This window comes from Hoplias malabaricus, chromosome 3, assembly GCF_029633855.1.
Source record: "Hoplias malabaricus isolate fHopMal1 chromosome 3, fHopMal1.hap1, whole genome shotgun sequence".
NCBI lineage: Eukaryota > Metazoa > Chordata > Actinopteri > Characiformes > Erythrinidae > Hoplias > Hoplias malabaricus.
This window is the reverse complement of record NC_089802.1, coordinates 62,036,393-62,062,799: the sequence shown is the minus strand read 5'-3', so window position 1 is coordinate 62,062,799 and position 26,407 is coordinate 62,036,393. Positions and strand designations below refer to the sequence as shown.

The window sequence follows — 26,407 nt, the reverse complement described above, 5'->3', positions numbered from 1 at the left end:
TTTATTCAGTCTGATGTAGATTAAACACTACTGATATAGTTTTGCCTTTTTCTGTGACTTCAGTTTAGAGCATACATTCAAGAAGGAGAATCTGTACAGTAAGTTTGTGTCATTTTTTTAATACTTTTTATCGCCAATCTAGCACTGAAAATAAGCAAGGTATTAAATGGATATTTGTATTGAATGTGGAAAAAAATAATATGTTTTAATCTTGTCATTCCAATACAAACAATTTTTTCACAGATTTTCTACATTATAAAAATTGAAACGGTGCAAAATTGGTTTGATCTGAATCAATGTTGTTGGAACAGACCTTTTTTAATGTGTAGTATTAATTGTAATTAAATGAAACAAGTCAAATTGCTTGATATATCATTACATTACAAAGTAATTTCTGAAAAATTTCACCTTTATATAAAATTCAAAATTAGAGCAAATAGATTTCCAATATTTTCACAGACCAAGTTGATTTTGTAAATATAAACAAATTTGGAATTTGATGCCTGCAGCACACTAAGCTAAGCAAAAAGCTAGGACAGAGGCATGTTTGCCATTGTGTTATTCCCTTTTTTCCTTTTAATTACACCGCCTAATTCTATTATATTTTTACTTTATACACAACCTAAGGTGCTAAACAGTCAGATTCCCCTCAAAAGTATGTGTCATACATATTCAGTAGGACACATGTCTGTACTTCATGCAAACCAGTTAAACATACTCAGTGAAGCCATACAATTGTAGCATGTGCAGAAAAGAACGAGACTTCCCAGAATAACGCATCTCTTTAATGGCAGCTTATGTCTTTTTAAATCCCTGTACAAGGTAACTTCACAAATTTACAAGTCACACAGGTTGTGGGCAATGATGCACCACCCTGACGTATGTTGAGTATGAGTATGTTTAAACATTAAGCCTTCATTCACCTGCTAATAGTGTAAAAGAATGCTCTATAAACTTTTCACTCGTACATTGCCTTGGTCCAAAATTTCTTTGACCATTTTGCAGGAATCGGGTTCTAAATTTGTTTATATTTACAAAATATAATCATTTTGGTCAGTGAAATCACTGGAAACAATTGTTTTTACATTTAAAAGTTAAATGTTCAAGAAAAAGGAATCACATGCTTTTGATTTTATTGCATTTTACAAAATATCTCAACTTTTTAAGAAATGGGAATTGAAATTAAAAACAATTTTTACAGTGTATAGTAATTTCTTATGAAAACTTTCCATCTCTTCTTCCGCGTATTGTACTCCTCCCATTTCCTTCATTTTATTTTATTAAAAGTGTGAAAAGTGTTTAAAAGCATGTCAGTGTTTTATAAAGCTGATGTGTGTCTCACATGCTGTAATGTAAACAGAAGGAAAAACAAAGACTGATTCTTACTGCATGTCTGGTTAATTAACAATCAGTGCTGTCAAGAGTAGCTGATAAGGACAGATACAGATTACCAATAGAAAAAAGTTGAGGGAATGTTCATGGGTCCAGTCAAACTGTCTCAGCACAGTGTTATAGGGCTGAACAGTTTGGAAATATGTCTAAGAATATTCTGACCAGTATTGCAATTGTAATTTTTAAATGCGCTAAAGTTCCCCATTGAAACCTTTGCAGCTCTTGCAATTTCCCATAGGGATTTTGATATAAAATTATTAATGTTTCAGTCAAAAAATACACGAGCAAGGTATAGGATTTTGGTGTGTTCTCCCTGTGTCCACATGGGTTTCCTCCCAGAAACCAGAAACTCACACTGGTATGTGGATTGGCCATTCAAAAGTGTTCATAGGTGTGAGTGAAAGTATCTCTATGTGTGTCCCCCTGTGAAGGACAGGCACGCCCTCAAATCTTATGCCTATTGATTGTGGGTAGGCTCCGGACCCACCCGACCCTAAACTGGATAAGTGGTGACAGACAATGAATGAATTAATTAATTATATTTTCTTAAAAAAAAAGCAATGCAATTGAAAAACTATTTGTTAAATCACTTGAACGTATACTGATTAAAGTACAAAGAAAATACTTTCACTGACAAACATAACTTTATTTTGTAAACATAAAAACCATAGAATCTGATTCTGATGCTTGCAACTTCTTAAAAGTCTTAGAAAGTATCTTGAGAACAAATTAAATAAAGGTAATATGTCTCTAATCTGCTCATTTAGGGCTGTGTCTCTTTAATGTGAGCTGACTTTAGCACGAAACTAAAGATGGATCCCAGAGGGCATGGTTATTATGAACCTAGTCCACTGTACCACCCCTCACTCCAGGGTGCACAGCACAGAGACCGAGACAGAGATGACGCGTACTACAGGCCACAGCCTGCTGGGCAAGGTCACTACCCTCCTCCAGACCTCAGGGAAAGAGAGAGACCCTGGTACCCACCAGATCCTCGTTACAGACAGTATCTGTCAAGTCCTCCCCCAAAACCGGAATTTTTCTCTGGATACAACAGCATCCCACTGTCAAGCCAAAGCTATGGGGCCAGCCATGCTCATTCACACTCTAGGTACGTTGTTTTATCTAAGAATTTCACATGTATGGTATATACTGTATAATCATTCCAACCAAACATCTTCCTTTTAGCTGTGTGTTGCTTTTAATGTTAGACATTTAGCATTTTTACAATTGTCAGTTTCTAGTCTCACACCCACACTTGAAAGCTTTTGAGTGGGTTGGTGCCTTATATTGAAAATTATGCTGAAAATTATTTTGAACATATATATCTGTGTATTTAATTCTTATAAATCATTTCTAAAATCAAGTGAATATTGGTTTGACTTGTGTAATCTATTTAGACAGGCATATGATTATCCTCCTAGGAGCTATTGGGACTACAGGGATGACTATGGCTATTATAATCAGAACTATTACAGAGGCCATCTTGAATACCAAGGTATTTACAAAATTATTTCACAGTTTGATTCAGAATAGAAGTGGATGATATAACAGAAATTCTGAATGATATTTTAGTGATTATATAATACACTATTCTTTTGACATCATTGAGTTTCTGCTAAAACACTGGCATTGGTACATTAACAACAAACAAATCATGTTTACATGTGACACACTTATTGGACCTTACTTGTCACTGACTCTCACTTGAAACATCCATCCATCCATTATCTGTAACCGCTTATCCAATTTAGGGTCGCGGGGGGTCCAGAGCCCACCTGGAATCATCGGGCGCAAGGCGGGAATACACCCTGGAGGGGACGCCAGTCCCTCACAGGGCAACACAGACACACATACATTCACTCACGGACACTTTCGAGTCGCCAATCCACCTGCAACGTGTGTTTTTGGACTGTGGGAGGAAACCGGAGCACCCGGAGGAAACCCACGCGGACACGGGGAGAACACACCAACTCCTCACAGACAGACCCGGAGCTGGAATCGAACCCACAACCTCCAGGCCCCTGGAGCTGTGTGACTGCGACACTACCTGCTGCGCCACCGTGCCGCCCCCACTTGAAACAAACTTTCCATAAAGATTGCTGCTTAGAGCTCTGCATCAGTGACAAAGTTCAGGAAAATGTATCAAGCTGTAATATCTCATTGTCATTTTGCTCACCCCTAGTGCTGATTTAAATCTTTAAGCACGTCAGTTCCCTCTGAATTCACACAGACATTTAATCCACTCTTATTGATACACTTCAGAGACCAGTGGATGGCCAGTTCAGGAAGGCTGGCATTCAGAGGTGTATCACAGCAGAGGGAGCCAGCAGGAATATGCAGAGGCTGCATATTCAGACCAAAAAGGGTCAGTCCATTTTAGCCAGTATTTTCATATTTTAAAAGAATGTGTCATTTGAATGAATGATGATGATTTTTTATGAATGAGCTTTATGTATTCTTCTTTTATAACCAAATTTGAGCCATGCCTGGGGTTGTTAGTGATGTTAGCATTTAACCATCTAACCCAAAGAGATCTACAAAATATCTAAAACTGAGCTGCTAGTGATGGGTGGTATTTAAGGGTTAATACAACCTCTTTGAATCTCTCAGATATGGCCCCAGGAGAGACAGTGTTCAGTATGATGATGGTGCTTCTGGAAGAGAGCGCAGTAAAATCTTGGAGAATGGAAATGAACATGGAGAGGTTAGCTATAACCTGCCTCACATTTTTGTTCTAGTAACATTGTTCTGTGAATTTAAAGGATCAATGAAAGTAATAAATAACTCTTTTAAGATACTATTTCGTTTGTTATGGTTATCTGAATTATACTAAATAATGCAGTGTATGCTTAATAATGTCAGGCCGAAGTGCAATGTATCTCTACTCAAACTATTTATGTGTTTTACCTCAAGGTGTATGAACCTGGTAATCTGGCCAGTTCCAAGACCTCTGGCTTGTCGTCCAGCAGCTATGAGCTCAGCCAGTACATGAATGGAGCAGAACAGTCAGATACTGCACCTACACAATGCTTAGGTTTGTCAGCAACAAAGCAGGCACATCTTCAGCTCACTCAGAGTCACAAAACTCACTGTATTCAAAAAGTTTGTAGACCAGTTTACCTATTGTGTGTTTTTATCCAATGATCTATCTGCCTATCTATATCAAATATATAACATTCTCTATCAAGGCACAGAGATTGTTTACATAAATGAGAGGGTTTCCTGCACCTACCGGGCTATTGAGGAGTGTATGGTAAATAGTAGTATATGAAAAAGCAAAAATAACAAAAGATAAAACTGAGGAAAGCCAAACACAGTACTCAACTGTATGAATGGTGACAACCCACAAGGGGTATTAAACATGAACCCAAACGCAATATTTTAATATTTACAAACATGCAAACACTCTCTTTTTTTGGTCTTTTGGCACTCAGTCTGTCCATGATCAAAACACAAAAATATATTTAATATTTATAATGGAGCAGTCTCACTGGTTGGGTAGATTCTAGGTAGTTCAAAAGGTAATCCCATATGCAGTCTAGCCAGAGGAAAAGCATTGAAAATCCCAAAGTTCCTTGAGTTGTGTGCTTTTGATCAGTGAGGTTTCATCCATCAATGATATCCACACAGCAAAGACCCCAGGTTATATAAAGTCTCCTCACTAGCCCTTGAATCCCTGTTGCCTGGTAGAGGAGACTAAACTCACTTCCAATGATGTAATGGAGGCAGAGAGTTAATGTGTTTCATTGACACCTCTCACCTACGTCCTGTGCACTTACACTTTATCCTGTCCCAACCTCAAAGAGGCAGTACAGCACCACTGCTCCCCTGAGGCTGAGAATAGCCATACACAAACTGGTACCATAGAGTACATGCATACTTTCTACAGAAACAAATAAGAATTAAAAAAAAAAATGTTATCGAATCAGTTACATACTTCCCTTACTGAATGCGACCCATTCATGCCATAATAAGGTATAAGATGTTCAGCATGGATGGTGTCGAGCTGATCAGGATCATTCAGAGATGTTATTCTGTAATTAACTGGACCTACAGCCTTCAGAGTTTTGGGCAGGACCATTCAATTTTTCTGCTAATTTGGCAGTAAATCCTGCATCTGCTTGTGACAATGGATGGGACCTCACCCACACTTTATCCCCACTCTGGAAATTGGCAGGTATCCTCTGGCGATTGCAGTATTTTGACTGCGTGTTCTGGACTTCTTTCACATTCTCCTGGAAAAGTCTGAGAAGTTCTTGCTGTCATTCTATGACTTTGTAAGCATCATGATCTGCAGATGGGGCTTGGCTTAGGAACTTTTCTAGAGGGCCCTTCAGCTTCCTTCCCAGGGCCACTTCTGCTGGCGTGAAACTGGTACTTTTGTGCCATGCAGAATTAATGGCAAAGCTAAAAATTGGGTAGCCACTGGTCCCATAGGCGGTGTTTGATCTTGACAAAAGTAGCCATCATGGTTTTTAAGATTCTGTTTACCCTTTCTATGAGGTTGGTCTGTGGATGATAAGCTGTGGTTAGTTTTTGTACCACATCCCTTTGACGGCATACTGTATACAAGAGTTGAGAATGAAGTAAATTGCAGTCCACGATCAGACACCAAATAAGCCGGCGTACCCCAACTTGTGAAAATGTCTTTGATGAGGATGTTTGCAATTTGTGGGGCTTTGGCTACCCTCAGTGGAAACAAATCCACCCATTTACTGCAGTAGTCCAGGATGACGAGTAGGTATTCATTTTGCAGAGGGCTCTTCAGCATAGGTCCCATAAGGTCGATGCCCAGCATATACACAAGCTCAACCACAGGTGTTGACTGCAAGAGACCAGACAGTTTTGAGAGTTTGGGCTTAAATGGTTGACAGGTTTCACACTGCTTACAGTATGTCCACGCATCCTTTCATATTGTTGGCCAATGCGCTACCTCTAAGAGCCGCAACAGTGTTTTCATCTTCCCATGATGTCCACCCACCGTGCTATCATGGGCATATTGCATAATGGCCTGCCGTTGTGTGGGCACTACTTGCAATGTCCACCCTTTCTGTTTGTTTTGCACTGACCGGAACAAAATGGCATGCTTGGTGAAGAAGTAGATTTGGTCAGTTTGAATTTCCTGGTCTGCAGGCTCACTCCTCAGGGAGCACAATGTGGGATCCTTTAGCTTAGAGCTGGCAATCTCAGCCCAATTTATGGGAAAGCGCAACTGGTGTGAGGTTGTTTCCTAAAAGTGGCTAACACTCCTGCCATTGGATTGGGTAGAATATGGGACAAAGTATCTGGCACCAGATTACATCTCCCTTTCCGATACCGAGAAATGAAGGGAAAGCCTTGTTGATGTTGTAGATGCTGTCCCATTGATCTGGAATAGACAACAATGTCATCTATATACACAAAACAGCACAACTCTTTCAACTTCCTCAAGACACACTCAACAAGTTGTTGAAACGTGGCAGCAGCATTCTTGAGTCCAAAGGGAAGGACAGTGAACTTGAATAGTCCACAACAAGTTGTAAAGGCTGTTTTTTGTATGCTTTCAGGTTCCAGTCCCACCTATCAATATCCATTGGTTATGTCCAAGGTACTAAATGCAGTAGCTCCATTGAGGGACTCAATAAGATTTCTTGCACTTGAGGCATTGGATATCTATCCAGATGAGTTTTGGTGTGTAACCTCCTGTAATCAACACAGAACCTTATGCCTCCATCCATGTTTTGGCACCAGTACAACTGGAAATGTCCTGGCCTGTTGATGTTGATGGCCTTAAAATTCCTTTCTCCAGCATGCTTTCAATTTAATCAGGTCTTTATTCTCAAGGGAGATTCTGTAGGGGCACTGTTGTAAAGGTAATTCATCAGTAGTAGTGATCGGATGAGTCACCGTAGCTGTGTGTTCCAAATGTGTTGTGTAGACTGATGGCCACCTGGTCAAGAGATCATACAGCTCCTGCCTTACCTGACTAGCTGCATTGGCCTGGTCCACCAGGTGTTTTATTTGGTCTTGCAGCTCAGCGTCATCAGGTGGTTTGAATTCTTGACCCAGATACATGTGTCCTAACAATGTCCTCAGGCTTGTCCGACAAAAATGGAAAAGATTCGCTCAGTTGAGGTATAGAATATAAGGAATTCTGGAAATCCAAGGAAATTTTAGTTGTCCACAGAAAATCCAAACCTACAATAATAGGGAAAGCTAGATCTTGGTTCAACATCACAAAAAAATGGATGTTGCCACCGGTGACCATGTAAATGACAATGGAGTTTTATGTTTCCCTTTTATTATAGGTCGGGCGCCACAATGTAACATTCTCTATCAAGGCAAAGAGATTGTTTACATAAATGAGAGGGTTCTCTGCACCTACCGGGCTATTGAGGAGTGTATTGTAAATGGTAGTATATGAAAAGACAAAAATAACAAAGGATAAAACTGAGGAAAGCCACACAAAGTACACAGTCTCAACTGTATGAATGGTGCCAACCCACAAGGTGTATTAAACATGAACCCACACACTCTATATAAAAACACAATATTATAATATTTACAAAAAACATGCCAACAGTCTCTTTTTTAGCCTTTTGGCACTCTGTCTGTCTTTGATGTTCAAAACATAAAAAATATATATGGAGGAGTCTCACTGGTTGGGTAGATGGGTTAGGGAGAATTTGGCCAAATGATGGAGGATTCTAGGTAGTCAAAAGGTAATCCCATATGCAGTCTAGCCAGAGGAAAAGCATTAGAAATCCCAAAGTTCTTTGAGTTGTGTGCTTTTGATCAGTGAGGTTTCATCCATTAATGATATCCACACAGCAAAGACCCCAGGTTATATACAGTCTCCTCACTAGCCCTTGAATCCTTGTTGCCTGGTAGAGGAGACTATACCCATTTCCAAAGATGGAATGGAGGCAGAGAGGGAATGTGATTCCTCGACACCTCTCACCTACTTTCTGTGTATTTACACTTTATCCTGTCCCCAACTCAAGAGGTGGTACAGCACCACTGCAACCCCTGAGGCTGAGAATGGCCATACACAAACTGGTACCATACAGTACATGCATACTTCCTACAGAAACAAATAAGAAAAAAATGTAAAATGTTACCAAATTGGTTATGATATATATATGTTTCTTATCATTAGAACCCGAGATTGAGTCTAAAGCTGTTGCTCCTCTGAAGTTTTGTGTTCCTCATGTGGCTGTGAGCTTTGGGCCATCGGGTCAGCTGGTCAGGGTCAGTCCTACACTGCCCTCTCATGGTGAACCTGCACAGGTGGAGCTCCACAGTCTTGAGGTACGGTACAAATGTAAACAAATTTACTGAAACCTTCAGTCAGTCCTGAATTGGATTTGAAAACATTTAATACTTTACATGTATGTGTTATTTTTTCTTAGAAATTAATAACACATCTGCAAATCTGGTGAATCTCATTTGTGTTGATGGTAGTAAATGAATTGTATTCAACAATGTGAACAGGTAATTCTGAGTGAGACAAAGGGGCAGCAGGATATGAGAACTTTCCCTGGGCCATTAGCCAGGTAAGTTACAGGTATTATTTCTTCAGTGATTCTTCTTCAATGTATAAAATAGCAAGTATACTGATGCCAAGGGCCCTGGAGGTGTCAAAAAAACACTTAAATTTAAAATATTTATTTTAATGTATGGGCGGCACGGTGGCGCAGCAGGTAGTATCGCAGTCACACAGCTCCAGCGGCCTGGAGGTTGTGGGTTCGATTCCTGCTCCGGGTGACTGTCTGTGAGGAGTTGGTGTGTTCTCCCCGTGTCCGCGTGGGTTTCCTCCGGGTGCTCCGGTTTCCTCCCACAGTCCAAAAACACACGTTGCAGGTGGATTGGCGACTCGAAAGTGTCTGTAGGTGTGAGTGTGTGAGTGAATGTGTGTGTGTGTCTGTGTTGCCCTGTGAAGGACTGGCGTCCCCTCCAGGGTGTATTCCTGCCTTGCGCCCGATGATTCCAGGTAGGCTCTGGACCCTAAATTGGATAAGCGGTTACAGATAATGGATGGATTTTAATGTATGTAAATATATCAACGAGAGGACAGATCAAACAATACAAAATGCTGTTTAGCTGTTTTTCCAGTATCTGAATGTTTAGCTTTAACAAATAGTATTTATTTTTCTTTATTTTCTTTCATAAAGGGAAGATTTGCACAAAGTGGATGTCATGAACTTTGCGCTGCAAATGGCTGATGCTTGTCTGAAGGATAAGACTGTGGCTGACCCTTCCTCTGCTGCCCTCTTATGGCACCTCCTGGTGTTACTGTGCAGACAGAATGGGGTAAGCTCTTGATGGGGATGGACTGTTGTCAGTCCTGGGTGACTGCAAAACTGCATTGTTTAGTGTTGGACAAGCTCTCTCTCGCTCTCTTTCTCTCTCTCTCTCTCTCTCTCTCTCTCTCTCTCTCTCTCTCTCTGTATATATATATGTTATCACGATAAGATTTTCTGTATTGATTTATCTCGATATTTGTCAAAATATTTACATTTTGTCACAGAAAGGACATCTTTCTAAAAGTATAGACTGAATATACCAAATGTTCATTAATATACAATATTTAAATTCGTGAGCAGAAAAAAATAAGTTTGTGTGATGACGCTCTCACAAATGGGAAAACATTTCGCAGAAGGAAAATTAATTCAGTTTCCTATGTTCATTCACCAAAACAGCATGAATATACGCACCTGATAGCGTGCTGCTGGCAGTATTAACCTGGAATAGAATTGAAGGTTAATTGAGCTCTATTTACCAAAGCTTATCATCGTTATTGAGCAATAATTAATCACGAACCAAATTAATATTTGGTGATAAAACAATATCGAATTGTTTCATGATTCATTTTTCAGGAGTTATGTGATTTTTGATATTTCTTGGAAAATAAGAATTTCAAAAGAGCAATTTGTGAACAACTGCAATAGAGTTAAAATAATTACTTGAATGATTTTTACAGCTGATTAATCTAAAGACAAATTCAACAAAGACAACAAACTAAATTTTTGGAGAATAATCTAAGTAAATCTTAAAATGAAAAATTGTCTGAGGTGCCTATACGCTAAACAAATTTGTGTTTAAGAAGGCTTCAATGTGGAAAACTGCCTAATGTTTCTGTTTTTTTTTCCTAATGCTGAAAAATGAATGTTTGTAAGTGGATTGGCTACTGAAAAGTGTCCATAGTTGTGAGTGAATGTGTGAGAGTGTGTTGCCTTGTGAAGGACTGGCGCCCCCTTCAGGGTGTGTACCTGCTTTGCGCTTAGTTATTCTGGGTAGGCTCCAAAGCGACCCTGAACTGGATACATGGTTACAGAATATGAATGAATGAATAAATGAATGAATTAACTTGTATTTTATGTCTTTTTTAAATGATGATCTCTGGTGATGCCTCAGTCATCTGAGGCTGGTAAACCAGGAGAGCATAACTCGCCTCCTACATGGCTAGGCTGGACCTCCCTTGTAAGTCAGTGACATAACATACCTTAGCTATTACTCATCAGTATGCTTGAAGAAGAGCTGTCCAATGATGTTATATTAACTGCAATTTGACATGAAATGGTGTCTGCCCCAACCTTTCTTTGGAGGAAGCATGTACTCTCTGTTTGGTTGCATCATGTGTGACTGGGAGCATCCTAGCCCACAGATGGAATTGGCAGTATATACATTTGTGAGACAATTGGGTAGAAATAACACTAAAAAGTGATTTACACATAACTAATACAAATGAAATATTATTTATACATATGCACAAATTTAACCTAGCCTTGATCCTTACATGACCCTGCATACTGTTAAAGTGTTAATACCAATACATGAATATCATTTTGTGCAGAGAATTGTCGGCTCAGACATTGCTGAATTACTGGTGAGGGGTCGTCCATCTATAGGAGCATGTGAGGAGGACAGTAGGCCATCAGATGTTGGGAGTTTGATTGATCTGAGTGAAACTCCAACTCCAGAGAGAGAAAGCCTGCACACTTCAGACCTTCTGACTGGAAAACCCCTCACTGAGGATCAAACCTCTGAAAAAAGCCTCCACAATTACACCAAGCTCTTGCTAGCTGGCAGGAAAAAGGTAACTACTTTTATTTAGCTGTTTTTTCTCCCCTGCTGTTCCTTATTTTCCAGTTCTTTTTATCTCTCCTGCCTTTATTATGTTTACACTTTCCTACTATATAAACAATGCATCTATATACCAATTTTTAATTTTAGATAATTTAACCAAATCCAAAGCTTAATGCATTTTGTGAATGATCAATGGACATTAGGAATGGTCCAAAATGATTCGGACAGTGTCCATATACACAGCACAGTTTAACTAGGCTCTCTGAAGTGATGGAACACTATCACACAGTTATAGGGTTTTTTGTGATCCAGAGCAACACTCTCAGAGAAAAAACATAATAAAAAATAAAATTACAATACAACATAGGTACATTATTGTAACTAAAACTACACCAGTTTTCATGTACATTTAAAGGCACAACAGTGCTTTTAAAGTCCAGTTGTGTTGCCTAAATTTACATTACATTCTCTTCCCCATAATGAAATGGTGAATATTTGTAAGCTTTCATTTAAAACTGTGTAAAAATAAATAAATAAATAAATAAAACATAATAGGAACATAATATAAGTCCTGGAGATGAATTGGGGTGTATGAAATCAATAAAAATTCTAAAATCTACAATTATTGTACAACATGACACAATAATGTTCCCTAATTTAAAATGCAGAATATCTACCCTTGTGTGTACCACAAGAATGACAGCAAATGATATCACCTCAGAGACAGTGTAGCAATCGAAATACAGTACCTGACCTCACTAGTGTCTCTTGTAGCTGAATGCAATAAAATCATTACAGCAATGTTTGTTATAAGCTTCCATTACTTGCTAGCTACACATGAAAAATTGTGTAAATTATACTTGTGTGCTTCAGTTGGATTAAGTGAATGTTAGAAATTATTTTACGGAAATAAATCTGATTCTTGACACTCTCTTCAAACTTTACTCTTATAGGAAGCATTGGAATCAGCCATGCGGAGCGGCCTGTGGGGTCATGCCCTGTTTCTTGCCAGTAAGATGGACAGTAGGGCCTACACAACCGTCCTGAGCAGGTGTGTAACAATGTGGAGAATGGCACTGGCACACACTGTACCATTGATCAATTAATTTTGACAATGTATACAACAAAAAATTCCTTGCTCTAACTTGTAGAATTTGCTATTGTTTTGCAGCACATCATTCTTGTGTTTCATATAGTGCTGTCAGAACAACACCACTGTTTAGTTAATTGCAGTTCACTAAATCTAGTGCAGAATTAACCTGTCTGGACATAAATAAGAATTTGACATTGGTGCAGATCACTGTGCAGTTCCCTGTCTATTTTTAATGATCCTGAGTAGGATAATAAATTACTGTAAAACTGTAATCCGACAGTCTTGTTTTGGTAAAGGGAGAGGTTCATATGTGGTGCCACATTTCACAGACCATTAACATCAGTACAGTGAAGGAGATCACATGCCCAGTGTGAGCACGCTGGCTGAACCTTTCATAGGTCAGATCTAAATCAGTCTCTATCCCAGCCCTCTCCATTTCCATCCAGACATCTACGTCTGCTGCTGAAGTGACACGAGTGGAACTGGGCTGTTTTCGAGTCCCATGCATGGTCAATACTATCCAAAAAAACATTTGACTGACAGCTCAAAGTCCCTACCTTGTATCTAAAGTCACAGTTGTCAATGTAATATTTCCCAAGCTAAAATATTTGTTAAAGAAATATTCAGCCAAACACCTTCATCTGTCAAAGTTTAAATGGCGCATGTCCCTGAAACCTCCTTGTGACTGTTAGTGAGGCGTTTGGTGTGTTCTCCCCGTGTCCGCGTGGGTTTTCTCCGGGTGCTCCGGTTTCCTCCCACGGTCCAGGTTCAAAAACACACGTTGGTAGGTGGATTGCCAACTCAAAAGGGTCCATAGTTGTGAGTGAATGTGTGAGTGTGTGTTGCCTTGCGAGGGAATGATGCCCCCTCCAAATTCCCAACTTGCGCCCAGTGATTCCAGGTAGGCTCCGGACCCAGAGCCAATTGGAATTGGACCCTGAACTGAATAAGCAGTTCCAGACAGTGAATGAATGAATGAATGTCTCAGAAATGTATTTACCATGCAAAACTATGAAGGTTTTAACATGGTGCTGCAAATATCTTAACCAGTCATAGTCCTATAGGGCTGTTTCTGCATCTATCTATATATAATGAAAAAATAGCAAATTATGTTTCTTTATTTTTATTTACAGAATGTACTAGACACATTTAATATTGCTATTCACTATTACTCTCTGTCTCTCATTACATGCCATGTTTCAAAGCTGGAAATTGCCCAAGTGGAGACTCAGCATTACGGGACAAGCATCCCTGTGCTCAACACAGCAGAATGTAACTTGATTCTTAGGTCTCTAGTCTTCTCTGTGTGTGTATGTGTGTATGTGTGTGTGTGTGTGTGTGTGTGTGTGTGTGTGTGTGTGTGTGTAAGTCAGAGAGATATATGACCTGCGGAACCTGAGTCTAGACTCTAGGTTTTTATTTTTGGGTGTAACATAGTAGCAAATGCCATCTCTTTTTGGATGTTTATTAAGTGCATGCTTCATGATACATAGTCAACCAGGCCTTTGTGTCTTGGTGTCCCTGTCTGTAATTTATGGGCTGTGCCAGTACCTGTAAGGAAGGTTTTGCTCCTTACATAATGATATCCAATCTGTACATGAATGTGGAACGGAACCAAGTTCAGCTATGTAGTACATTACGTATAATAGAGGTAACTCAACCAAATTACTGTCATGCATTCTATGGATGATTTGCTATTAGCTCTCAGAACTTATTGAGAATGTATGTATTTGTAAGGTATAAATGGCCATTATTATTATATAAGCTTATCTGGTTAAATTGCATGTCTAGTAAAGAGGAGATCCTGGGTTGGATGGATGATTTGCTATTAGCTCTCAGAACTTATTGAGAATGTATGTATTTGTAAGGTATAAATGGCCATTATAATTATATAAGCGTATCTGGTTAAATTGTATGTCTAATAAAGAGGAGATCCTGGGTTCAAATCTTATGATGTTTTGAGTTTGGGGCAGCCATGGCCTGATGGTTAGAGACCATGCTTGGTACCAGTAGGTCAATATTCTGAACTGGCAGGAAATTGGTAGTAGGCAGAGTGAAGGAACAGTACTGACTCATCTCTCGACATCCAAGTCTGAGTTGCTTTGAGCGAGGCACCTTACCCCCAACTGCTCTTACATTTTTTGAGAGCAACAGATCTTTTCAGACCCATCGTATAAAGGATTATTAGGAGTCCTCTTCTTCTGTATCTATTGGTAATATACTGTCCTCTTTTTTTTTAAATAGCTGTTTTTGAATTTATTTTACATGGCTCTTTTTTTTCCATATGCAAGTGTATTTTGATGCATGGATGATACCTATGTAATAATATGTGGTTACAGTGTGAGCAAAGGTCAGACTTACCACTTGTGTTTGTGTATGTGTGTGTGATTGGCAGGTTTACAGGCAGTCTGGCTTTCAGTGATCCACTTCAAACTCTCTTCCAGTTGCTTTCTGGCAGGATCCCAACTGTTGCCACGGTAATATACCACATTTAGATTTAGCCTACGTCCAGAGTAATGCAGATTCTTACAACCTAACACCTCTTCTCTTCTCTTCTCTTCTCTTTCTTCTTTTCTCTCTAGTGCTACAGTAAAGAAAAGTGGGGAGATTGGAGACCTCATCTTGCTGTGATGCTGTCCAATGAGACGGGAGACTCTGTTATACATTGCAAATCCATTGTCACCTTGGGTGACACACTAGGTATAAAGTACAAATAAAATGTGTGTATATATATATAAATATCATATCCATTGTCAGAAACTCTTACAGTTTTACTGTATATTACATTTAGACATATATTACAAATATCTTGAAGCCAAGATTTTTTTTCCTATTGTGACAAATTAAAATTTTATGCTATCACTTTACTTTAGGACTTGGAGCATGCTAGTACTTCAGTTTTGTTTGTGTTATTCCCTGCCAGCATCCAGAGGCCTGCTGCATGCTGCTCATATCTGCTACCTCACAGCTCACTCCCCTTTTGGCTGGTACACTAACAAAGCAGATCGGCTGGTGCTGTTTGGCAGCAGTCATAGGTAAGGCTATAAAATAAATCAACAGGTTGTAGACACAGATAGCAGTATGCGCAGTAAATCCTGAGCTGTTGTAAGACTTTGTCAAAGGTCGACGCTAAAGACATAGACATATGAGATAACAGAAAACAAATCTGGTCCCTTTCACAGCCTTTTGAATCTGGGTTCCTCCCAGTGTTTTTTAAGAAGTTTTCTTGCCATTTTTGCCTCATATGTGCTTTCCTGGAAAGCTGATTTAGGACACAGTGTTTTGTAAACAGATCTTTGCACATGCAATTTGATAGCTTGGAATATTTAATCATAAACACAAGCAACTGTGTCTGATTACATCTACTGAAAATAAAAGTTAATTTCTCCTATTTTATGTTTAATTTCAGTGTTTCCTTTGCTGAGTTCTGCCAGAATTCATCTATCCACTGCACTGAAGTGTTTGAATACAGCCAGAGGCTCGGAGACCCATCTTTCTTCATCCCTTCATTTCAGGTGAACTCTGGCATTCTTTTGATTATTTATGCCATGACTGTACTTTTTGCACTCTATAAAAATGCAAAGAAATGCAGTGACTAATTCAGTGCATCTAGCCTTTTATTGTCTTAATGTTATAATTGTGGTGTGAATTTAACCTGTATGAATTTGCAATGCATCTATAGTTTATAATATTTTTATTACTGTGGCATAGTTTTACTGTGGAGTAGTTTACAGGTACACTTTATCTTGAGTCAATCAGACACTGAAATCCTGTATAAAAAAACTGTATACTGTAACCTTTTCTGTAATTATGACACCTTTCAGGACTCTATACCAGCTTTTTGAATTTGGATTTCTCAGGGTTTCTTGTAAAATGGCAGATATTCACTGTAGCTTGCTCTATTTAAAATATTCTGAGTATACTGCTTTAGTTTTGCTGTGTTTGTGTTGTAGGTGTATAAGTTCATATATGCCTGTCGGCTATTGGCTTGTGGTATGGCCTCACAAGCCTTTCATTATTGTGAGGTTGTGGCAAAATCTCTGCTCACGCTACAAGAGCCACATGTGATATTGCTTGGGGAAGTTATCAAGGTAAAACCAACATATACACACACACGCACACACACACACAATGACAAATATCCCAATCATTACTCTTCTGTAATGGAAAACACATCCATGTCATACATACATTTATAGCAATATATATATGGGTTGTTTCACTGTGTTTATGTGTGTCTTCACAGTTAGTGGACAGACTTAAATACACAGAGGCCGAGATCAGTGAGACGGGAGCTGACCTGGACTGGCTGGTTATGCTTCGACAGCGGCTTCAAGACATGCAGGTGAACATAAGCTAGAGCTCTAAAATATTTATCCAAACCCTGTGGCTCATATCAGGTTGGACACCGTTTTCAAAAGTATCTTTTGAGTTTAGGTTGGTTTCAGACGGTCAGTTCAGCTCTATCAAATTTTAGAACAATTTGTTTTGCTTCGGAATAATCATTTTCTATAAATGATCAATAATAACTGTTAATAATAATATTTTATATATCAATACCTTAAAATTAAGCTGAATTACAAAGTGTGAATTATTAGAGTAGGTGATTTTGTAAAATCGGTAGGTTTTGGAAACTGACATTGAAACCAACCATGAAAGTCTCACCCCATACTTTCACTCTCCTTCTAAAACCATTCCCTAAAACACAAGAATGGCTGGATAAAGGCCGATAAATGCTTCTTTGTTGAAAAAATGCTAATCTAAAATATCTTCCTGTGGTGCTCTATGGTGCTCTAGGTCATAAACAATGGTTTCTGCACTCAAAAACTTTGTATATTAAATCATGAAACCATTATATTGGGTTTTAAGCTTTAGTCACTTTTATAAAACACTGGCACTTTTTTCTGCTTTTGGAGTTGAATGTAATTGTCCCTCACATTCTCCCACCTCTTCATACATTCCATCATATCCTAACCAATGACTGAGACAGAGGGAGTGAGGTGCCTAAAGCATCATGTTCAAACATTATCTACCTACCTCATATCTCATTCTCATGTAAGAAAAAACCCAACAGCTACACTGATGTTCACACTTATTTGCCCTGTGTCGTCATTGAGCTTCTGTTTTTGTGTGCTTAGAAAACATTCTCCATGTCCATTTTCCTTTTCTGCACCCTCTCCCTTCAGCTGGCATGTATGGAGTTGCATGCATTCATTCTAAGGGGCAGAGTGATCAGAGTGAGGAATGTAGTAGACAGGCAGGCTAGTCATCCAGTAATTTTGTTCAGTCTGAATTAAATGATTGGACAGAGTTGGTACAGTCCTTATATAGCGATAGTAAAGAAATCTTTTTATTTATTTATTTTGTCAGAGCATTTATTTTGCAGATTGGTAACAGAATGTAAAGAGTACTTCAAGAAGTATAACAAAAATGTTTTTAAAACAAATCACCTTCACTACCGTTAAGTATGATGTTTGTTTTTGAAAGCTATGCCGTGTTTTTAATCTACAGATGGGGAGCTATGGGTGTAGTGGAGCATATGTGTCAGCAGCTGAAGACAGTGCTTGGGCTCAGGAGGACAGTGGAGGTATCTGTACACATTACACACTGGGTGTTTCCCTGTCATTCACTAGGAGGCAGTAGGGCATGAGAAACACCCTTAGGTAAATGTTATTATTTTTATTATTATTATTATTATGAGCTCAGCAGCTTTGTCAGCATGTGTTTTACAGACTCCTACTAATGACGCATTTGTTCAATATTTTATTAAGCACCATTAAAATTATTGTACTTGGCAGGAGAGTTACACTTTATGTTTTTGTGCTCTCTCATGAGTTTGTTTGAACATTAGTCAACTAGGCAGGTGTTAGATTTGGAAACAAACTTAGGATATCTAATTTCGGATGTTATGCGTTTCTTTTTTTGTATTCAGCTTTTATTTAGACAGTATTTAGGTTCTGACTTAAATTTTAAGCCAAAAAATGATTATTAAAGCTTTCAAATGATTATTATTTTTAAAATACATTTGAAAGATTTGTATACATTTGTATAAATTTGTATAAATTGTGCTGTAGTTTCAATGTTAGATCCTCTTTTTTAAGTCGCTTTGGAACAAAGCATCTGCCAAATGCATAAATGTAAATGTAAATGTAAGATACTTATTATGGTGGAATACGTTTCTTTTACCTGTGATTTACCTTGTAGCTCTTGTGCAAAACAAAAACAGCAAACTTTAAATGACACCCAGAACATTTGCTGATTGTCTTTGTGTAAATTAGAGTTTTTACCAAACAATTTGTCTAGATGTACAGATGGTTCTCCTTTTTCCATAGATCTTAACCCAGACGATCAGTCCAGGGATGAAGAGGTTATTCAGGCTATCCCTGAAGACGCCAGTCATAATAGTGCAGTACAGGATTGTTATGAGTATTCTCAGACTGCAGCTCAGCAACCTCAATCCTTCTACCCTCCAGAAGAGCAGTCTTACCCCTCTTACACCTCAGAAGAACACTCTAACCCATCAGTAGCCCAGCCATATATTGAAGAGCAGCCTGCCCAGACCTATGCTCCAGTTTCCATGTACTCCATTCAGAATACTTTGGCAACTCCTCTGAGCCACCCTCTGAGCAGTGGGCTTACCCAACTGGCTGCTGCCCAAGATGGTGTTAATCAGTCTCACGACTACCACACTGCTACCAGTCTCATTCAAAGAAGCCGCAGTAATACAGGTTAGAGCAGTAGTGGGGCTGACCACTCTTTATATCCCAGAGCACATTCACGCTACATTCACCATTATCAGCAATGTACAGTGACATTAGATTGTATTTTGTTAAAGTGACCACTAAAGTGAAAATTAATTATTTATACATTTCTCCTAAAACATACAGAATCTCTAGGTGTCAGTATAATTACTTTTCCATAATAAGAATAGTTAGGGAAAATGACTGATTACTCCTTTAACTTAACCATCCATCCATTATCTGTAACCGCTTATCCAATTTAGGGTCGCGGGGGGTCCAGAGCCTACCTGGAATCATCGGGCGCAAGGCGGGAATACACCCTGGAGGGGACGCCAGTCCTTCACAGGGCAACACAGACACACACATTCACTCACACTTTCGAGTCGCCAATCCACCTGCAACGTGTGTTTTTGGACTGTGGGAGGAAACCGGAGCACCCGGAGGAAACCCACGCGGACACGGGGAGAACACACCAACTCCTCACAGACAGTCACCCGGAGCTGGAATCGAACCCACAACCTCCAGGCCCCTGGAGCTGTGTGACTGCGACACTACCTGCTGCCCAACTTAACTTTTCCAAAACCCTAAACTTAAAGCCAGCATTCATGATTGTAATCAAAAAACACTTATAAAATTCTAAAATTTTTCCTTGTCATTTGCTAGCTCTCAGGTCTCTTTGCATGTTCAAAACCAGTCTAATGTGTTTACAAAATCCCGGTGTCAGTAAATGGCCAAAAGTCAAATTGTCTCGGTCGGGTATGCTTGTCTTTCAGGGAGAACCCCAAATGTTGAAAAGCACAAACCGAGATGAGGATATTGCTCTGTTACTGGTTGGTAGGTTGGTAGTATTGATTATGTTTGCTGTTTTGAATTACTTAAGGTGGAAACATCTCCAAATCCGGTAGATGGCTAACTAAAAGTAACCAGACAAAAATTACTACAAAACTAAACAACTCAAGTTACAAATGAGTAATTTCTGTAGTAATTCAAACAGTAAGTAAAACACATTTAAAAACTTCAGCCACGTACAAACTAGTGTAATTATTTTCTCAAATATACCGTCCCACCTTAAAAGACGCAGATATCTTAAACGTAAACATGCCAAGAGAGAAATGCAGTTCCCCACAATAGTAAATGTTCCCTTTAATGAATCATAGCATATTGCAGAGCATGGTAATATTTTATAGTGACTAATATTATTTGTCAGAATATAAGTTAGTTTGTTAAAGAATTCTGAACTATGACAAAGAACATAAGTCTTACAATAAGTGATGCTGTGTCCTGAAGAATGTTAGTGGTGGAGAGAAATGTGTGCAACTGTATGATGTGTTGAATACTGAATCTCATGAGAGTAAAGCAATATGTTGTGTTTTTGCCTCCATGCAAATATTCTATGGGAATATGTTGGTGTTCCTAGGTGTTGAATTCCCCACTAATAACAACATGGTAAGAAAAAGAAAAACTATTTTAATTTTAACTCACAAGAGCTATTAAAAGCTATATATATAATTGTTTTTAAATTTCATGCATTGTGCTTGCATTAGTACTCTAATTTGAAAATATGTTTCTTTTTTATTTAAGATAAATACTACCCAAAATGGTACATGTCTTGGTGGAGACATTCTAGAGGCAGCTTCCTCATTTGAGGCTGAAACAAAGGAAACATCCAACCAGAAATCAGAAAAGGTAAGTGTCTTATATATATATTTTATGCTTAAGAGTTTCTGGACACACCTTCTATTTAGTAAATTTTGCTACTTAAATTAATGAATGAATGAATGACATATTTACCCTAGATTTGCAAGAAACTACATCCTTGGATTAATTTTAATATCTTTGTATTGCTGTGCATGCACAGCTTGTAATCTCCTAAGAGCTCTGGAGCAGTCTTACATGAGATTAAGATCAACATGCGCAATGCCAATTGTCAGATTGAGAAGCATAAAGTACTAGAGTATTGGATCAGAGTTTTTTGAAGTGATAAAGCACCACTGAATACTACTAGGATGCATTTTAGTAAAGCAAATCAATCATGAGAAAAAACATAATCACAATTATTGTGGCCAAAACTGAGCACAGTAATTAAACACAATTATAAATAAGTATTTATTGCATTTTTAAATAAATTTGTATTTTAACAATGGATTCCTGTAAATTTTAAAAGTAATTCTACCAAATAATACAATGATAGATAAAATATATAAAATGAGAAACATTTCAGTAAAAATAGTAAATAAATATGATGAAAATAATTGAGACTATTTGTAGTACACTGCCACAACGGACAACACCTAAACATATATTCAACATTTTGACAAACTGTATCAAACATATTGAAGACAGTTATTTAGTCCAAGAAAATTACAGACAGTAGTAATGTTTTCTAGATTAACAGTTGTCATAATTGTCAGGAAATTGTAAATATAAAAGTTCAGTTAATCGCACAGCTCTACATTGGAGTGGTGCTTGTGATCCTGAACTATCAGTCAAATATCAATAAGTGACCTAATGCTCTTTTGACTGAGTGCAGCCTTTGTCTGAGTCTGTTCCTGAAGCAAAGTCGTCCAAATGCCCTGCTAATACCCTTGATTCAGAAGATATGTTGAATGAGCAAGTGTCTACTAACTTTTGGACAAATGATTTATATTACAGTCCTTTTAAAGTGTTACTCAAAATGGTGTGTGTCCACTTTATTTTAAACAGGGCTCCAAGTCTGGGTGGTTTAGTGGATGGTTCAGGTCTAAGCCAAAGGAATCTCCTCAGGATGAAAGCACACAAGTCAGACCTCCTCCTATGACCAGTAGTTTGGTAACCAACATTGGATATTTTTTTCAGTTGTTGACAGTTGTTCTGCAATATATACAAAACTTATGCAGTACTTGCAAGTACCACAGTTATCTGAGGAATTTTAAGATTCTGAAGCCTTTGATGTACAGTTAACCTCAATTTGTCACGCGGATTCAGGGAAAAGCAAGGAGACAGAAGTAAATAAAAGGCTCTTTAATTAACTGAAAGATAGGCAACCAAGAAACACACAGGAGTACTTAAGAACAACAAAGCATAAGAGACACAAAGCCAGACAAGACAAAGGCCAAATACAAATGTAATTAAACCATGGCGCAATACAACAGAGAAAAGCAAAAACATGAGAACCTAAAATAGGACTTGCATAAGCTAACAATAACAAAGACTAGACACTTCTAAAAAGTTGGAAAGGAAACTTAACCTACAACTCATATGACCCAAACCAGGAAACTTAAACAGTAACATACACTAACAATGACAGAAATGGCAGGATAACATAAACTAAGAACATAAACACTAGGGATTACAAAGTCAATACACAAAGAGACCAGGGAACAAGTAACAGGACAAAGGAGCAGACAATAGATCAGATTGAACAAAGTACAAACAAACCTGAAATACCAAAAACAATGTAACATAGTATAGAACAAGACACAGGGAAGGCTAAAGGACACAAGAAAAAGAACTCAGCACAAAAAATACAAATAGTAGACACCAACTAAGACTAGGACAGGGCTTATAAAACTCAACAAAATGAGAAACACCTGTGGAAGTCACCTAAGGAAAGAGATGTGGCTAAGACAAGGACAAGAGAATCACCTGAGAGGAGGGGGTGTGGCTAAGGACAAAGACTTGAGCTAGAGGTACAAAGAGAACTATAAACAAACAAAACAAGAGACACAGCCAGAAACAGAACATAGACAGGAGCAGAACAGAATCCTGACACATTTTTATAGTTCAGTTTTATAATAATGTACTGTGATTATGTAATGTGTAATATGTAACTGTAAATGGTTATACGTTATGTATTTCATTATTAATATGTCTTTTTTTATTTTAAGAAATGATTGCTAACAGTATGAATCTTTAAATCTTCCATACATAAGGCCAAGGCCATTGATGAGATTTCAAGAATGTTAGCTAATTTACTTTCTGCCCTAAGTACTAAGTCATTTAAATGTTAATTATGGCTTTTTTTTTTCTACCTTAGGAGCCAACACCTATTTTACCCCCATCTAGGCCATATGGGTCAATGACTTCTCCCAGCATGTTGCCATTACAGCCTCAAGAAGCTGGCATCAATCCTTTTTCTCGAAGAGCAGGTAAGTTCAGCCCCGTTGTATCTGTGATATTTTGCAGTAGATGGAAAAACTGTGGCCTGTGTGATGTAGCTGCCTTTGTCATCCACACTTTCAGACTTGTTAAGAAACAGTCTACCCATGTTGTTATATCTGACAACACTTTTCTTGTTCCTATATTGTTTTAGTATCCACTAGTTGCAAGGAATGATCAAATTATTCTAAAGCAATGTCTGGTTTAACCTAAGTTGCAGGAAGTACTGATTCAATTTGCAAAGTATTGGTAGAATGGAGTGGGTAATGTTTTGTCCAGGTATCAATGCCTTGCCCTTGCAAGTACAATAATAAGTGTCAGTGAACTGCTAATCCTACCTCTAAAACATAGGTAATGTGTAAGTTGGAAAACAACTGTCTGTGAAATGTGAAAATGTAAGTTTAATTTCTCTTTGCCTTAATATTTGCATTTTGTTGCTTCAGAGTAAGAACCACATTCTTGAATATTTTGAAAAGCTTTTTTAAGAAACAGTTTAATACCAAAACTGAACATATTTTTTTGGCCTGGATTACCGATATACAGCAAGCTTTTCTCTAGCTAAATGTATAGTCCATTTAGTCCATTTGATTATAAGTCAAGAACCTTTTTTTTTCTGTTGTTTCAGGGCAAAAACCGTGTGGCTCCTTTGGTCCAAATTTACCACAGGTAATTTTCCTGGACATATTAACCAACTCACATTTACACATATACATTGACCAAAATAAACTGTTGTACAATTCATTATGTAAATATATACATTATGTAGCTTAGTACATCAACTTGTAATGTAATTAACTTAATGGAGCAATTAGATATTTACTCCAATGATTATTTGTCACATTATGAAACAGCCATTACACTGTTAGGAAGCAATTACATGAGATTTGTTTATAAAGCTAGGGTTAGTTTATAAAATTAGGGTTACTAAACCTAGTCAGACCTGTGGGGGACCCTATGGAGCATAAAATGATTCTTTCAAGGACATCAAAGCAGTTTGGTTCTTTATATCATGTGAGCTGCACTTTCACAGATATTGGTTGCTACTTTATTGGTGGTAATATTACTAAGTGTTCCTTTAAGAATCTGTCAGTTTCTACTTTAGTTTCTATACTGCAGTGGTTCCCAAAATAGGGGGTAGCTTGCACTCTGTCTGTCAGACTGGATGGGGCTCAAAAAAAATCATATCTACAAAAGGAGAGCACTGCAGAAAATGTTGGGGTAGACACAATTTTAGTGTATCATATACTTATAAGAAGAATAATGCATATATACATTTAACCTTTATACCATATACTATTTTTGTCAACACAAATATTTTGACTTTGTTCTGATTTCAGGGTCCATAACACAGCTCCACAGTATGGCCTACACTCTGGCTTAGGGATGGATGAAATTGTTCCATGATTTCACACCAAAGTGACACCTCTGAAGACTCAAGGACTCATTGTTCATAGTCTTTTTCTTTTTCTAAGAAATACATTTATATTTATATTATTTACTGCAAGAGTATATTTGTGTAGACTTGAACATTTATCACTATGTGCTTCTTTACGGTCATTGAAGAAGGAGAACAGCTGAGCTGTGGCAGCTGGAGCTGACTGTGGATATTTGCTCTGGGACACATGAAGTGGCAGAGGAGCTGGCAGACGTATAGAACTGGGCGCTGTAAAGGAACTAATATTTCAAAGCCAAGGGTGCTGGGGGTGGGGTCGGGTGGTATGGAGCTTCGGTATTTAGTACAGAAGAACTTCAGTTTTAATTTCCCAGTTTTTCCAGTATTGTCGCATTGTTAAGCTACATTACCCTGTGATAGTATTACCTTCCTAAAAGAGGGGATTCATGGATAAATAATCACCAGGTGATAAATGAACAAAGTCAAAGAAATAATGAACAAAGTCAGAGAAAAATACTGAGAGATTCAGATTGTAAACACTCATTTCTGTTATGTTTCATCCTGAATTCCACTTACGACATTTGTGTGAGATTTTGTGAGTATTAAAAGGTGGGGAATATTGGTGGGGGTGGCCACCTATTTCTGAAGACGAGGAAGATCACATGAAAAACCACAGAGACACCAAAGTAACAGAAGCGAAGATAGCTATGATCTGTGAGGACAGACAACACCTCAAAGTTTCCAAATGCTGCTTAGCAATTTGAGCCTTCTCAAATTCAACTTTATAAATGTAATAGATTGTAAATAGTGTTATACTGAGTGTTCACGTTCTATACATTATCCCTTTATTAGCTAATTAAATACAGGATTATTTAATTACCAAACATGATTGTATTTTGTAAATATTTATGAATTTGTAAATTGAAGTACTGTTTAATATTTCAGTTTTCTTTGCTGTTAAAACTAATCTTTTTTCCCTTTAGATATATGTCATGAGTATCATGGAAGGAAATTAATAGGTTACACTAATGAGGAACTCACTCTCAAATATTTCAGACAGCATCTTATAATAGTCTCACTGACATAGCTAGTTCTAATAATTATGAGATGATAAGATACAATGCAGATGGTTCCATTTTTATTTACAATATTGGTTATTTATTTAAGTTCTTCTTTACCATGTAAATTTGCCATGATGAAGATACAAGGATTTATTCTAGTTTATTTGTTCATGGTGAAATGGTAATTGACATCTTATGATTGTAATGTATACCAGCTTTTTTGCACTTTGACTCTTAGTTTATTGATTAATTAGTGGCATAGCAGGAAAATGCCAGAGATGGTAATAAAGGGAAACAGCTTGACTGCAAGTGGTGTGTTTTCTTGTGTTGAATAATTACTGTAACAACGTTCAAACAGGTGCACAGAACTTGAATATCCACACAATTTGTGTGTGTATGTTTCAATTAGGGCAGCAAAACTGACAACATATTGAAAGGCTTCTCCATTTACTATGAGTGTGCAGTTTGCAGATATTTGCTGGGCTCTGCTGTTGGGAAGAATGTGGCCTACCAGAGTAAC

General features: G+C 37.9%; 1 protein-coding gene across 1 annotated transcript; it reads left to right on the top strand.

Annotated features, from left to right (window-relative positions):
- Nucleotides 1-26,407, top strand: sec16b (SEC16 homolog B, endoplasmic reticulum export factor). Its single transcript, XM_066665024.1, has 25 exons — nt 1-98; nt 2,160-2,503; nt 2,793-2,890; nt 3,658-3,760; nt 4,006-4,099; nt 4,309-4,429; nt 8,534-8,685; nt 8,869-8,930; nt 9,549-9,687; nt 11,231-11,473; nt 12,417-12,514; nt 14,952-15,033; nt 15,139-15,256; nt 15,480-15,591; nt 15,966-16,071; nt 16,510-16,647; nt 16,803-16,901; nt 18,068-18,143; nt 18,889-19,284; nt 20,714-20,742; nt 20,878-20,982; nt 22,000-22,104; nt 23,312-23,423; nt 24,059-24,099; nt 24,771-26,407. The coding sequence occupies exons 2-25, from the start codon at nt 2,205-2,207 to the stop codon at nt 24,777-24,779; spliced, it is 2,937 nt and encodes a 978-aa protein (XP_066521121.1). The 5' UTR covers nt 1-98; nt 2,160-2,204; the 3' UTR covers nt 24,780-26,407.

What these genes read in the sequence shown, in the direction of transcription:
- sec16b (XM_066665024.1), top strand. Translation starts at nt 2,205, where the DNA reads ATGGATCCCAGAGGGCATGGTTATTATGAACCTAGTCCACTGTACCAC. An exon ending in TGCTTGGGGAAGTTATCAAG is followed by an intron (nt 16,648 to 16,802) that starts GTAAAACCAACA and finishes GTGTCTTCACAG; the next exon opens with TTAGTGGACAGACTTAAATA. An exon ending in TCCCCACTAATAACAACATG is followed by an intron (nt 20,743 to 20,877) that starts GTAAGAAAAAGA and finishes TTTTTATTTAAG; the next exon opens with ATAAATACTACCCAAAATGG.